Source organism: Topomyia yanbarensis, chromosome 2 (assembly GCF_030247195.1).
Source record: "Topomyia yanbarensis strain Yona2022 chromosome 2, ASM3024719v1, whole genome shotgun sequence".
NCBI lineage: Eukaryota > Metazoa > Arthropoda > Insecta > Diptera > Culicidae > Topomyia > Topomyia yanbarensis.
In genome coordinates this window covers 240,777,597-240,793,082 of record NC_080671.1, presented here as the reverse complement: position 1 = coordinate 240,793,082, position 15,486 = coordinate 240,777,597, and the positions used below count along the sequence as shown (strand labels likewise).

The 15,486-nt window shown below is 34.6% G+C and overlaps 1 protein-coding gene across 2 annotated transcripts in view; it reads right to left on the bottom strand.

Moving 5' to 3' along the window:
* LOC131682989 (remodeling and spacing factor 1) overlaps nucleotides 1–13,928 on the bottom strand; it is a 292,389-nt gene extending 278,461 nt beyond the window's left edge. Inside the window, exon 1 of one of the 2 annotated variants that reach the window (XM_058964814.1) lies at nucleotides 13,607–13,928. In XM_058964814.1, the coding sequence (XP_058820797.1) occupies nucleotides 13,607–13,766 (160 nt within the window). In that variant the 5' untranslated portion in view covers nucleotides 13,767–13,928. The remainder of the gene's footprint in view (nucleotides 1–13,606) is intronic. The other variant, XM_058964813.1, reaches the window with a different exon arrangement.
* Between the last annotated feature and the right edge of the window lie 1,558 nt (nucleotides 13,929–15,486).

The following is a 15,486-nucleotide window of genomic DNA, read 5'->3' as shown; positions in this document are numbered from 1 at the left end:
ATTTATCTACCAAAAAGCTTCCTTACCATAAAGTTTGCTTGTCATACTGACTGATATTGGCTCAAATATTTTTAATTTTGAGTGAACCACAAAATTGTCCATTAACCGGATACCGTCTAGTCGATTGCACATACTTTTAGCTATCTCCTGGTATAGTTGGTTATTCCAGGAAAAGGCCGGGTGCTGAGAAATTAATTTATTAGTAGAATTATAATTTATCTACCAAAAAGCTTCCTTACCAAAAAGTTTGCTTGTCATACTGAATGATATTGGCTCAAATATTTTTTAATTTTGAGTGAGCCACAAAAATTGTCCAGTAACCGGATATCGTCTAGTCGATTGCACATACTTTCAGCTATCTCCTGGTATAGTTGGTTATTCCAGGAAAAGGCCGGGTGCTGAGAAATTAATTTATTAGTAGAATTATAATTTATCTACCAAAAAGCTCATCTACCAAAAAGCTTCCTTACCAAAAAGTTTGCTTGTCATACTGAATGATATTGGCTCAAATATTTTTAATTTTGAGTGAACCACAAAATTGTCCATTAACCGGATACCGTCTAGTCGATTGCACATACTTTTAGCTATCTCCTGGTATAGTTGGTTATTCCAGGAAAAGGCCGGGTGCTGAGAAATTAATTTATTAGTAGAATTATAATTTATCTACCAAAAAGCTTCCTTACCAAAAAGTTTGCTTGTCATACTGAATGATATTGGCTCAAATATTTTAAATTTTGAGTGAGCCACAAAATTGTCCAGTAACCGGATATCGTCTAGTCGATTGCACATACTTTTAGCTATCTCCTGGTATAGTTGGTTATTCCAGGAAAAGGCCGGGTGCTGAGAAATTAATTTATTAGTAGAATTATAATTTATCTACCAAAAAGCTCATCTACCAAAAAGTTTGCTTGTCATACTGAATGATATTGGCTCAAATATTTTTAATTTTGAGTGAGCCACAATATTGTCCAGTAACCGGATATCGTCTAGTCGATTGCACATACTTTTAGCTATCTCCTGGTATGGTTGGTTATTCCAGGAAAAGGCCGGGTGCTGAGAAATTAATTTATTAGTAGAATTATAATTTATCTACCAAAAAGTTTCCTTACCAAAAAGTTTGCTTGTCATACTGAATGATATTGGCTCAAATATTTTTAATTTTGAGTGAGCCACAAAATTGTCCATTAACCGGATACCGTCTAGTCGGTTGCACATACTTTTAGCTATCTCCTGGTATAGTTGGTTATTCCAGGAAAAGGCCGGGTGCTGAGAAATTAATTTATTAGTAGAATTATAATTTATCTACCAAAAAGCTCATCTACCAAAAAGCTTCCTTACCAAAAAGTTTGCTTGTCATACTGAATGATATTGGCTCAAATATTTTTTAATTTTGAGTGAGCCACAAAATTGTCCATTAACCGGATACCGTCTAGTCGGTTGCACATACTTTTAGCTATCTCCTGGTATAGTTGGTTATTCCAGGAAAAGGCCGGGTGCTGAGAAATTAATTTATTAGTAGAATTATAATTTATCTACCAAAAAGCTCATCTACCAAAAAGCTTCCTTACCAAAAAGTTTGCTTGTCATACTGAATGATATTGGCTCAAATATTTTTAATTTTGAGTGAGCCACAAAATTGTCCATTAACCGGATACCGTCTAGTCGATTGCACATACTTTTAGCTATCTCCTGGTATAGTTGGTTATTCCAGGAAAAGGCCGGTTGCTGAGAAATTAATTTATTAGTAGAATTATAATTTATCTGCCAAAAAGCTCATCTACCAAAAAGTTTCCTTACCAAAAAGTTTGCTTGTCATACTGAATGATATTGGCTCAAATATTTTTAATTTTGAGTGAGCCACAAAATTGTCCATTAACCGGATACCGTCTAGTCGATTGCACATACTTTTAGCTATCTCCTGGTATAGTTGGTTATTCCAGGAAAAGGCCGGGTGCTGAGAAATTAATTTATTAGTAGAATTATAATTTATCTACCAAAAAGCTCATCTACCAAAAAGCTTCCTTACCAAAAAGTTTGCTTGTCATACTGAATGATATTGGCTCAAATATTTTTAATTTTGAGTGAGCCACAAAATTGTCCATTAACTGGATACCGTCTAGTCGATTGCACATACTTTTAGCTATCTCCTGGTATAGTTGGTTATTCCAGGAAAAGGCCGGGTGCTGAGAAATTAATTTATTAGTAGAATTATAATTTATCTACCAAAAAGCTCATCTACCAAAAAGCTTCCTTACCAAAAAGTTTGCTTGTCATACTGAATGATATTGGCTCAAATATTTTTAATTTTGAGTGAGCCACAAAATTGTCCATTAACCGGATACCGTCTAGTCGATTGCACATACTTTTAGCTATCTCCTGGTATAGTTGGTTATTCCAGGAAAAGGCCGGGTGCTGAGAAATTAATTTATTAGTAGAATTATAATTTATCTACCAAAAAGCTCATCTACCAAAAAGCTTCCTTACCAAAAAGTTTGCTTGTCATACTGAATGATATTGGCTCAAATATTTTTAATTTTGAGTGAGCCACAAAATTGTCCAGTAACCGGATATCGTCTAGTCGATTGCACATACTTTTAGCTATCTCCTGGTATAGTTGGTTATTCCAGGAAAAGGCCGGGTGCTGAGAAATTAATTTATTAGTAGAATTATAATTTATCTACCAAAAAGCTTCCTTACCAAAAAGTTTGCTTGTCATACTGAATGATATTGGCTCAAATATTTTTAATTTTGAGTGAGCCACAAAAATTGTCCAGTAACCGGATATCGTCTAGTCGATTGCACATACTTTTAGCTATCTCCTGGTATAGTTGGTTATTCCAGGAAAAGGCCGGGTGCTGAGAAATTAATTTATTAGTAGAATTATAATTTATCTACCAAAAAGCTTCCTTACCAAAACGTTTGCTTGTCATACTGAATGATATTGGCTCAAATATTTTTAATTTTGAGTGAGCCACAAAATTGTCCATTAACCGGATACCGTCTAGTCGATTGCACATACTTTTAGCTATCTCCTGGTATAGTTGGTTATTCCAGGAAAAGGCCGGGTGCTGAGAAATTAATTTATTAGTAGAATTATAATTTATCTACCAAAAAGCTTCCTTACCAAAAAGTTTGCTTGTCATACTGAATGATATTGGCTCAAATATTTTTAATTTTGAGTGAGCCACAAAATTGTCCATTAACCGGATACCGTCTAGTCGATTGCACATACTTTTAGCTATCTCCTGGTATAGTTGGTTATTCCAGGAAAAGGCCGGGTGCTGAGAAATTAATTTATTAGTAGAATTATAATTTATCTACCAAAAAGCTTCCTTACCAAAAAGTTTGCTTGTCATACTGAATGATATTGGCTCAAATATTTTTAATTTTGAGTGAGCCACAAAAATTGTCCAGTAACCGGATATCGTCTAGTCGATTGCACATACTTTTAGCTATCTCCTGGTATAGTTGGTTATTCCAGGAAAAGGCCGGGTGCTGAGAAATTAATTTATTAGTAGAATTATAATTTATCTACCAAAAAGCTTCCTTACCAAAAAGTTTGCTTGTCATACTGAATGATATTGGCTCAAATATTTTTAATTTTGAGTGAGCCACAAAATTGTCCATTAACCGGATACCGTCTAGTCGATTGCACATACTTTTAGCTATCTCCTGGTATAGTTGGTTATTCCAGGAAAAGGCCGGGTGCTGAGAAATTAATTTATTAGTAGAATTATAATTTATCTACCAAAAAGCTTCCTTACCAAAAAGTTTGCTTGTCATACTGAATGATATTGGCTCAAATATTTTTAATTTTGAGTGAGCCACAAAATTGTCCATTAACCGGATACCGTCTAGTCGATTGCACATACTTTTAGCTATCTCCTGGTATAGTTGGTTATTCCAGGAAAAGGCCGGGTGCTGAGAAATTAATTTATTAGTAGAATTATAATTTATCTACCAAAAAGCTTCCTTACCAAAAAGTTTGCTTGTCATACTGAATGATATTGGCTCAAATATTTTTAATTTTGAGTGAGCCACAAAATTGTCCATTAACCGGATACCGTCTAGTCGATTGCACATACTTTTAGCTATCTCCTGGTATAGTTGGTTATTCCAGGAAAAGGCCGGGTGCTGAGAAATTAATTTATTAGTAGAATTATAATTTATCTACCAAAAAGCTCATCTACCAAAAAGCTTCCTTACCAAAAAGTTTGCTTGTCATACTGAATGATATTTGCTCAAATATTTTTAATTTTGAGTGAGCCACAAAATTGTCCATTAACCGGATACCGTCTAGTCGATTGCACATACTTTTAGCTATCTCCTGGTATAGTTGGTTATTCCAGGAAAAGGCCTGGTGCTGAGAAATTAATTTATTAGTAGAATTATAATTTATCTACCAAAAAGCTCATCTACCAAAAAGCTTCTTTACCAAAAAGTTTGCTTGTCATACTGAATGATATTGGCTCAAATATTTTTAATTTTGAGTGAGCCACAAAATTGTCCAGTAACCGGATATCGTCTAGTCGATTGCACATACTTTTAGCTATCTCCTGGTATAGTTGGTTATTCCAGGAAAAGGCCGGGTGCTGAGAAATTAATTTATTAGTAGAATTATAATTTATCTACCAAAAAGCTTCCTTACCAAAAAGTTTGCTTGTCATACTGAATGATATTGGCTCAAATATTTTTAATTTTGAGTGAGCCACAAAAATTGTCCAGTAACCGGATATCGTCTAGTCGATTGCACATACTTTTAGCTATCTCCTGGTATAGTTGGTTATTCCAGGAAAAGGCCGGGTGCTGAGAAATTAATTTATTAGTAGAATTATAATTTATCTACCAAAAAGCTTCCTTACCAAAAAGTTTGCTTGTCATACTGAATGATATTGGCTCAAATATTTTTAATTTTGAGTGAGCCACAAAATTGTCCAGTAACCGGATATCGTCTAGTCGATTGCACATACTTTTAGCTATCTCCTGGTATAGTTGGTTATTCCAGGAAAAGGCCGGGTGCTGAGAAATTAATTTATTAGTAGAATTATAATTTATCTACCAAAAAGCTTCCTTACCAAAAAGTTTGCTTGTCATACTGAATGATATTGGCTCAAATATTTTTAATTTTGAGTGAGCCACAAAATTGTCCATTAACCGGATACCGTCTAGTCGATTGCACATACTTTTAGCTATCTCCTGGTATAGTTGGTTATTCCAGGAAAAGGCCGGGTGCTGAGAAATTAATTTATTAGTAGAATTATAATTTATCTACCAAAAAGCTTCCTTACCAAAAAGTTTGCTTGTCATACTGAATGATATTGGCTCAAATATTTTTAATTTTGAGTGAGCCACAAAATTGTCCAGTAACCGGATATCGTCTAGTCGATTGCACATACTTTTAGCTATCTCCTGGTATAGTTGGTTATTCCAGGAAAAGGCCGGGTGCTGAGAAATTAATTTATTAGTAGAATTATAATTTATCTACCAAAAAGCTTCCTTACCAAAAAGTTTGCTTGTCATACTGAATGATATTGGCTCAAATATTTTTAATTTTGAGTATTGGCTCAAATATTTTTAATTTTTTAGTTTTGAGTTCTCAGCACCCGGGCTTTTCCTGGAATAACCAACTATACCAGGAGATAGCTAAAAGTATGTGCAATCGACTAGACGATATCCGGTTACTGGACAATTTTTGTGGCTCACTCAAAATTAAAAATATTTGAGCCAATATCATTCAGTATGACAAGCAAACTTTTTGGTAAGGAAGCTTTTTGGTAGATAAATTATAATTCTACTAATAAATTAATTTCTCAGCACCCGGCCTTTTCCTGGAATAACCAACTATACCAGGAGATAGCTAAAAGTATGTGCAATCGACTAGACGATATCCGGTTACTGGACAATTTTGTGGCTCACTCAAAATTAAAAATATTTGAGCCAATATCATTCAGTATGACAAGCAAACTTTTTGGTAAGGAAGCTTTTTGGTAGATGAGCTTTTTGGTAGATAAATTATAATTCTACTAATAAATTAATTTCTCAGCACCCGGCCTTTTCCTGGAATAACCAACTATACCAGGAGATAGCTAAAAGTATGTGCAATCGACTAGACGGTATCCGGTTAATGGACAATTTTGTGGCTCACTCAAAATTAAAAATATTTGAGCAAATATCATTCAGTATGACAAGCAAACTTTTTGGTAAGGAAGCTTTTTGGTAGATGAGCTTTTTGGTAGATAAATTATAATTCTACTAATAAATTAATTTCTCAGCACCCGGCCTTTTCCTGGAATAACCAACTATACCAGGAGATAGCTAAAAGTATGTGCAATCGACTAGACGGTATCCGGTTAATGGACAATTTTGTGGCTCACTCAAAATTAAAAATATTTGAGCCAATATCATTCAGTATGACAAGCAAACTTTTTGGTAAGGAAGCTTTTTGGTAGATAAATTATAATTCTACTAATAAATTAATTTCTCAGCACCCGGCCTTTTCCTGGAATAACCAACTATACCAGGAGATAGCTAAAAGTATGTGCAATCGACTAGACGGTATCCGGTTAATGGACAATTTTGTGGCTCACTCAAAATTAAAAATATTTGAGCCAATATCATTCAGTATGACAAGCAAACTTTTTGGTAAGGAAGCTTTTTGGTAGATAAATTATAATTCTACTAATAAATTAATTTCTCAGCACCCGGCCTTTTCCTGGAATAACCAACTATACCAGGAGATAGCTAAAAGTATGTGCAATCGACTAGACGATATCCGGTTACTGGACAATTTTTGTGGCTCACTCAAAATTAAAAATATTTGAGCCAATATCATTCAGTATGACAAGCAAACTTTTTGGTAAGGAAGCTTTTTGGTAGATAAATTATAATTCTACTAATAAATTAATTTCTCAGCACCCGGCCTTTTCCTGGAATAACCAACTATACCAGGAGATAGCTAAAAGTATGTGCAATCGACTAGACGATATCCGGTTACTGGACAATTTTGTGGCTCACTCAAAATTAAAAATATTTGAGCCAATATCATTCAGTATGACAAGCAAACTTTTTGGTAAAGAAGCTTTTTGGTAGATGAGCTTTTTGGTAGATAAATTATAATTCTACTAATAAATTAATTTCTCAGCACCCGGCCTTTTCCTGGAATAACCAACTATACCAGGAGATAGCTAAAAGTATGTGCAATCGACTAGACGGTATCCGGTTAATGGACAATTTTGTGGCTCACTCAAAATTAAAAATATTTGAGCAAATATCATTCAGTATGACAAGCAAACTTTTTGGTAAGGAAGCTTTTTGGTAGATGAGCTTTTTGGTAGATAAATTATAATTCTACTAATAAATTAATTTCTCAGCACCCGGCCTTTTCCTGGAATAACCAACTATACCAGGAGATAGCTAAAAGTATGTGCAATCGACTAGACGGTATCCGGTTAATGGACAATTTTGTGGCTCACTCAAAATTAAAAATATTTGAGCCAATATCATTCAGTATGACAAGCAAACTTTTTGGTAAGGAAGCTTTTTGGTAGATAAATTATAATTCTACTAATAAATTAATTTCTCAGCACCCGGCCTTTTCCTGGAATAACCAACTATACCAGGAGATAGCTAAAAGTATGTGCAATCGACTAGACGGTATCCGGTTAATGGACAATTTTGTGGCTCACTCAAAATTAAAAATATTTGAGCCAATATCATTCAGTATGACAAGCAAACTTTTTGGTAAGGAAGCTTTTTGGTAGATAAATTATAATTCTACTAATAAATTAATTTCTCAGCACCCGGCCTTTTCCTGGAATAACCAACTATACCAGGAGATAGCTAAAAGTATGTGCAATCGACTAGACGATATCCGGTTACTGGACAATTTTTGTGGCTCACTCAAAATTAAAAATATTTGAGCCAATATCATTCAGTATGACAAGCAAACTTTTTGGTAAGGAAGCTTTTTGGTAGATAAATTATAATTCTACTAATAAATTAATTTCTCAGCACCCGGCCTTTTCCTGGAATAACCAACTATACCAGGAGATAGCTAAAAGTATGTGCAATCGACTAGACGATATCCGGTTACTGGACAATTTTGTGGCTCACTCAAAATTAAAAATATTTGAGCCAATATCATTCAGTATGACAAGCAAACTTTTTGGTAAAGAAGCTTTTTGGTAGATGAGCTTTTTGGTAGATAAATTATAATTCTACTAATAAATTAATTTCTCAGCACCCGGCCTTTTCCTGGAATAACCAACTATACCAGGAGATAGCTAAAAGTATGTGCAATCGACTAGACGATATCCGGTTACTGGACAATTTTTGTGGCTCACTCAAAATTAAAAATATTTGAGCCAATATCATTCAGTATGACAAGCAAACTTTTTGGTAAGGAAGCTTTTTGGTAGATAAATTATAATTCTACTAATAAATTAATTTCTCAGCACCCGGCCTTTTCCTGGAATAACCAACTATACCAGGAGATAGCTAAAAGTATGTGCAATCGACTAGACGGTATCCGGTTAATGGACAATTTTGTGGCTCACTCAAAATTAAAAATATTTGAGCCAATATCATTCAGTATGACAAGCAAACTTTTTGGTAAGGAAACTTTTTGGTAGATAAATTATAATTCTACTAATAAATTAATTTCTCAGCACCCGGCCTTTTCCTGGAATAACCAACTATACCAGGAGATAGCTAAAAGTATGTGCAATCGACTAGACGGTATCCGGTTAATGGACAATTTTGTGGCTCACTCAAAATTAAAAATATTTGAGCCAATATCATTCAGTATGACAAGCAAACTTTTTGGTAAGGAAGCTTTTTGGTAGATGAGCTTTTTGGTAGATAAATTATAATTCTACTAATAAATTAATTTCTCAGCACCCGGCCTTTTCCTGGAATAACCAACTATACTAGGAGATAGCTAAAAGTATGTGCAACCGACTAGACGGTATCCGGTTAATGGACAATTTTGTGGCTCACTCAAAATTAAAAATATTTGAGCCAATATCATTCAGTATGACAAGCAAACTTTTTGGTAAGGAAACTTTTTGGTAGATAAATTATAATTCTACTAATAAATTAATTTCTCAGCACCCGGCCTTTTCCTGGAATAACCAACCATACCAGGAGATAGCTAAAAGTATGTGCAATCGACTAGACGATATCCGGTTACTGGACAATATTGTGGCTCACTCAAAATTAAAAATATTTGAGCCAATATCATTCAGTATGACAAGCAAACTTTTTGGTAGATGAGCTTTTTGGTAGATAAATTATAATTCTACTAATAAATTAATTTCTCAGCACCCGGCCTTTTCCTGGAATAACCAACTATACCAGGAGATAGCTAAAAGTATGTGCAATCGACTAGACGATATCCGGTTACTGGACAATTTTGTGGCTCACTCAAAATTTAAAATATTTGAGCCAATATCATTCAGTATGACAAGCAAACTTTTTGGTAAGGAAGCTTTTTGGTAGATAAATTATAATTCTACTAATAAATTAATTTCTCAGCACCCGGCCTTTTCCTGGAATAACCAACTATACCAGGAGATAGCTAAAAGTATGTGCAATCGACTAGACGGTATCCGGTTAATGGACAATTTTGTGGTTCACTCAAAATTAAAAATATTTGAGCCAATATCATTCAGTATGACAAGCAAACTTTTTGGTAAGGAAGCTTTTTGGTAGATAAATTATAATTCTACTAATAAATTAATTTCTCAGCACCCGGCCTTTTCCTGGAATAACCAACTATACCAGGAGATAGCTAAAAGTATGTGCAATCGACTAGACGGTATCCGGTTAATGGACAATTTTGTGGCTCACTCAAAATTTAAAATATTTGAGCCAATATCATTCAGTATGACAAGCAAACTTTTTGGTAAGGAAGCTTTTTGGTAGATAAATTATAATTCTACTAATAAATTAATTTCTCAGCACCCGGCCTTTTCCTGGAATAACCAACTATACCAGGAGATAGCTAAAAGTATGTGCAATCGACTAGACGATATCCGGTTACTGGACAATTTTGTGGCTCACTCAAAATTTAAAATATTTGAGCCAATATCATTCAGTATGACAAGCAAACTTTTTGGTAAGGAAGCTTTTTGGTAGATAAATTATAATTCTACTAATAAATTAATTTCTCAGCACCCGGCCTTTTCCTGGAATAACCAACTATACCAGGAGATAGCTGAAAGTATGTGCAATCGACTAGACGATATCCGGTTACTGGACAATTTTTGTGGCTCACTCAAAATTAAAAAATATTTGAGCCAATATCATTCAGTATGACAAGCAAACTTTTTGGTAAGGAAGCTTTTTGGTAGATAAATTATAATTCTACTAATAAATTAATTTCTCAGCACCCGGCCTTTTCCTGGAATAACCAACTATACCAGGAGATAGCTAAAAGTATGTGCAATCGACTAGACGGTATCCGGTTAATGGACAATTTTGTGGTTCACTCAAAATTAAAAATATTTGAGCCAATATCAGTCAGTATGACAAGCAAACTTTATGGTAAGGAAGCTTTTTGGTAGATAAATTATATTTCTACTAAAAAATTAATTTCGCAGCACCCGGGCTTTTCCTAGAATAGCCACTATACCAGGAGATAGCTAAAAGTAGAAGGTTCTGAAATACCTTAAACTTACGTTTTTATAAGTCTTACATTCATGATCATATTTTTTAACATTTTAAACAGATCCATTGGAAACTTTAGATCGTGGGATTACGAATTGAACATAGTCATTCGGATTCGCTCTATAAATACTTTTCCGATGATTTGAGTTCAAGCAAGGAAAGGCTTGCAACAGTACCGGTAGCAAACGGCATGAGGAGAAGAAGAGGGTTAGGTACACTATATGCGCCTCTGCAACATACACTAGATCGAGAAGTTCTATTAATTCTAATAAAGGGTTGCTGTATTCCGAAGACATCGAAACATTTTATCAGCGTGTGGTTCTTTATGAGATTAAACTTGGTATAAATTGGAATTGAACGATTATCATAATTACAATCACTCAACAGTAACGTAATTCAGTAACCTAGCCACAGGAGACATTCATGTTCTTACAAACAAGTTTATACTTGTGTATATAATTGAACGAATATCCATTAAAACAGTAGCGAATCGATGCCATATCAGCATATCTCTACTGACTTAGTGGTTGTTTTTTTATTCTTTTTGGGATCAGCTATCAATTCAATCAAGTTCACTAACACACCTGGCAGTGATCTACTAATCACTTTCAAATAAACTGTTATTTTTTACATAACTTTAACGCTCGAGATTGACGTTTTGCTTTTCTCAATAGAAAGGTATTGCAATTGCTCTGAAAACCATGTGTGTGTACGCGAACACAATCTCACCATCTTTTCTCAGGATGGCTGAACCGATTTTCACAAACTTAGTCCCAAATGAAAGGTGCAACGTTCCCATAGACTGCTATTGAATTTCTGATGGATCCGACTTCCTGTTTCGGAATTACAGGGTGATGAGTACGAACACGCAGAAAATGTCGATTTTAATAAATTCTGCAATGAATGTATAAAGGAGAAAAGTTTTCCAAAATATGACCACAACTGCTTCAATTTGTAGTATTAGGTCACTAACATCCATTCAAAGTCTATTTGGCCACATTGGCCACCATCATCGGTTCCGGAAGCCCCGGCGGAAGCATCTAAATTCAGAATAACAGTCACATCGGTTTCTCGGAGATGGCTAGACCGATTCAACTAAACTTGGTCTCAAATGAAAGGTATTGCGTCCCCGTAAATGACTATTTAATTTCATCCCGATCCGACTTCTGGAGGTTGTGGCGTGCGATCACATAGCAAATTGCGGTTCAAACCGATAGTCCGATGAAAGCAAAAAAGGTAAAAATTTCGCTAAAATGTCTCTCAAACAACTTCAATTTGCTGTTCTAGGTCACCGACGGCCAACCAAACTTTTGTTGACTACATTGACCACCATAGACGGTTCCGGAAGTGCCCGGGAAAAGCTGCCATCTTTCAAAATTGACGAACTCACATCAGTTTCCCGGAAATGGTTGAGCCGATTTTCACAAACTTAGTCCCAAATGATAGCTATAATATCCCCACAGATGTCTATAAAATTTCGTACGGATCGCTTATATGGGTCCGGAAATATAGACTAAATCGTCCGGTCACATATGAAATTCCCATATAAGCCGGAACTCAAATTTTTTTTTTCGAGGGGGGACCCCATGATTCAGAAATCGAATTCGTATTTTTGATGCCAAACATCTTGAAAATGCATGAAACGTCGAGATTTTATGTTATATCGAAAATTTTTTTTTGTAAAGATCGACTTTTTGGAACTTGCCGATTTCGCACCTTTTTTCAATTCAATATTACCGTGGCTGTTTTTTCTTTTACAAAGTTTTAGAACTCGAATAATGATTTCTATTCTTGTATATAGTTGTCATGTCGTGTATAATAAAAATGTAATATATACATTTGGAAGCTTATAATGAATATAAACAACGCAAAAATTCTCATGTTCATGATTGAGAAAGGCACAATTGCACCGCTAGGTGGATTAAAACAAGTTTTTCTATTATACCTAACTAAAAATCGGACATCTAAATCCAACTCTACCATCCAACGAATGATGAGAACTGATTCACACGCGTATCATTACATTAGCGATGTTTAACTTTGAGTCACCAGGGTGCGGATACATGTGGCATACAGGTAAAATTTTAATAAAGAAGCTTTTTAGCAGACGAACTTTTTGGTAGGTAGCTATAAGCTTTTTGGTAGGTGGAATATGTTTCTACTATTAATTAATATTAAAATCAATTTCTCGCCCCCATGTCTGTGAACCAATATCATTCAGTATGACAAGTTAACTTTATGGTAAGGAAGGTTTTTAGTAAATAAGCTTTTTGATAGATTATATTTTTACTAAAAAAATAATTTCTCAGCACCCAGGTTTTCCTGGAATAAACAATGCACCAGGAGATAGCTAAAAGTATGGGCAATTGACTAAACATTATGTGGTTGTTAGTCATTTTGTGTTTCTTATGCAAAATTTAAAAACAGTTTATTTGCTCGATAATTATGGCAACTCCAGTAGTTCCGATTCCCGCCACCAGGCTGTGAGCTTTATCTAGAAAGCACTTTTAAGGTGGAAGTCTGTATTCAGTGAGCTTTTTAGTAGGGGAGCTTTTTGGTAGGTGAGCTTTTTGGTAGGTGAGCTTTTTGGTAGGTAAGTTCACAGAAGTATTCACCACTCCGCATCGATTCCGTCCATCGTCGCGTTTACACTCTCGGTGAACAAATGAAATATCCCTTGCAAACATATTTTGCCGTGGAATATTTTAAATTATCGGGTAATAGGAATATTTTTGCATTGATTCTATTATATCAAATAATTGTGCATGGATTCGAAAAGTATATTAATGTACTATCCTTTACTTCCATTTTCATCAAATTCTACGCACTAATAAGATATAGTAAAATAACAAATAGGTGCCCATGAAGTTCACGTTCATTTTCACCGAGGGTGTAAATAGGCCTTAAATAGTGCTATACTCTTAAGTAATCAACTTACCATTATTGGTATCCTGAATCATAGAGCTTAACTCATCAATCCCCAATGTATCAATCCCACAAGCACCAGAAAATTTTTCAAGAAACATACATATTATCGAAAAGTTTGGGTCTTCCGTACACATATATGCACCATGACCGTGAACACTGTGAGACGCCATTGTATTTCATATAATATTTATCTCACCGCACAACAGATTAAAATTAGAAATGCTTTCTGATACTGCAATACATAGGTGCTACAATTCATTTATTCATCACAACGAAAACATCTTTCAAAATCAAAATTTACATTCTACGTCGGAAAGTAATGTATTTATATTAAAGGTGGGATGAACAGCGTTGCCAACAATTTTTCCAAAAAACGAATATGCTTGAAATAAACTGGATGTTCGAGAAATCTTCACTGAGAAACAAAAATATGCATAGCATACTTTCTATTCCCGTCTCTTTTCTTCTTCTGTGATTTTTATGCATTTAGGGTAGACGTGCCCTTATTCATCTCATTAGTTACGATGTCACACTATTTGGCCGATAACTCGGCTTACACTGATTGGATTGCGCTTAAATAAATATCAACATCTTTGCTTCGTTCATAGGAAGCAGATCAATAAAAAATCTGGCTTGGAAAATGTAAAATACTCGCGTTAGAGAGAAGTGAAAAGTCGAATACAGCGCACCCTTATTCATCCTACCATTTAAGCTAATGCGTTGAAAAGAGATAGCAGACACTGCTCTAACTTATGTGTTCAAATGGGTGGGATGAATAGAGATGCTAAGATGAATTAGGGCACACCCGAATAGAAATGTACACTAACAAAACCATGCTTTTCACTGTGACAGTACAGTAATTTTACAATAATTTACAGTAAGTTTTAGTGTTATGCTACAATACAAAAACAATAAACTTTAACGTTTTTACAGTAAATTTCAATGTAAAATAGACTTTTACAGTGAAAAAGGGGGGTGGTTATGTATCTTAACATTAAAAAAATCAATTTTTCTCCATGCATTTTTTTCTCGAAAACAGTAAAATTTAATGTGAATGCACTGTATCAGTTTTTTGCTGAACAGTGAAATTTATAGTTACATGAAATTTTATTGTAAATCTACTGTAATAACTTGGCATCGAACAATGTTGAAACAGTAATAACTATAATATTTAATGTTTTATGATTGTTTGTAGGGTAAATGCTATTGTAAAATTCTATCCGGGCAGTAACCCTACATGCATATACTCCTAATGTTGTTAACTCAAACTAAAACTACCTTTCCTTGACCTGATGTACAGTGTAAACTAACAGATTTTCGTACGCAGTAAAACCACCGACGAACCGACGTGCCACATGGAACAAAAAATCCGTCAGATATTGTCCTAATTCTCGATAAACATATGATTACGGCTTAAAAGCCAACTGTCAAAATCATCTTTGAAAGGAAATTCTGGACAAACCGTTACTGACTAAACACAGTTCATAGCAGTTAATGAAAGAGAACACTTTTTTCTTTCGTTTACTACCAACATCTATGATTGCCAAGTAACGGTTTGTCCGGAATTTCCTTTCAAAGATAATTTTGACAGTTGGCTTTTAAGCCGTAATCATATGTTTGTCGAGAATTGTTTAAATTAAAATACGTTGTTACACTAGCGGCATCTGTATAATGGTTAGCGTGGTAGTCTTCGTCGATAACACAACAGTACGCAAAAACCAAGGTATATCGACGTTGTACCAGGTATGCTAAAACGAACAAACTTTCTTTTAGCACGTTGAAGATCGTTTTTCCAGCATTTTATTATCCAATGTATGTACTATTTAACAAAACAATCCGTTACAAGCAAATAAGTGACAGAATACATGCATTTTCAATGAGTTCTGAATA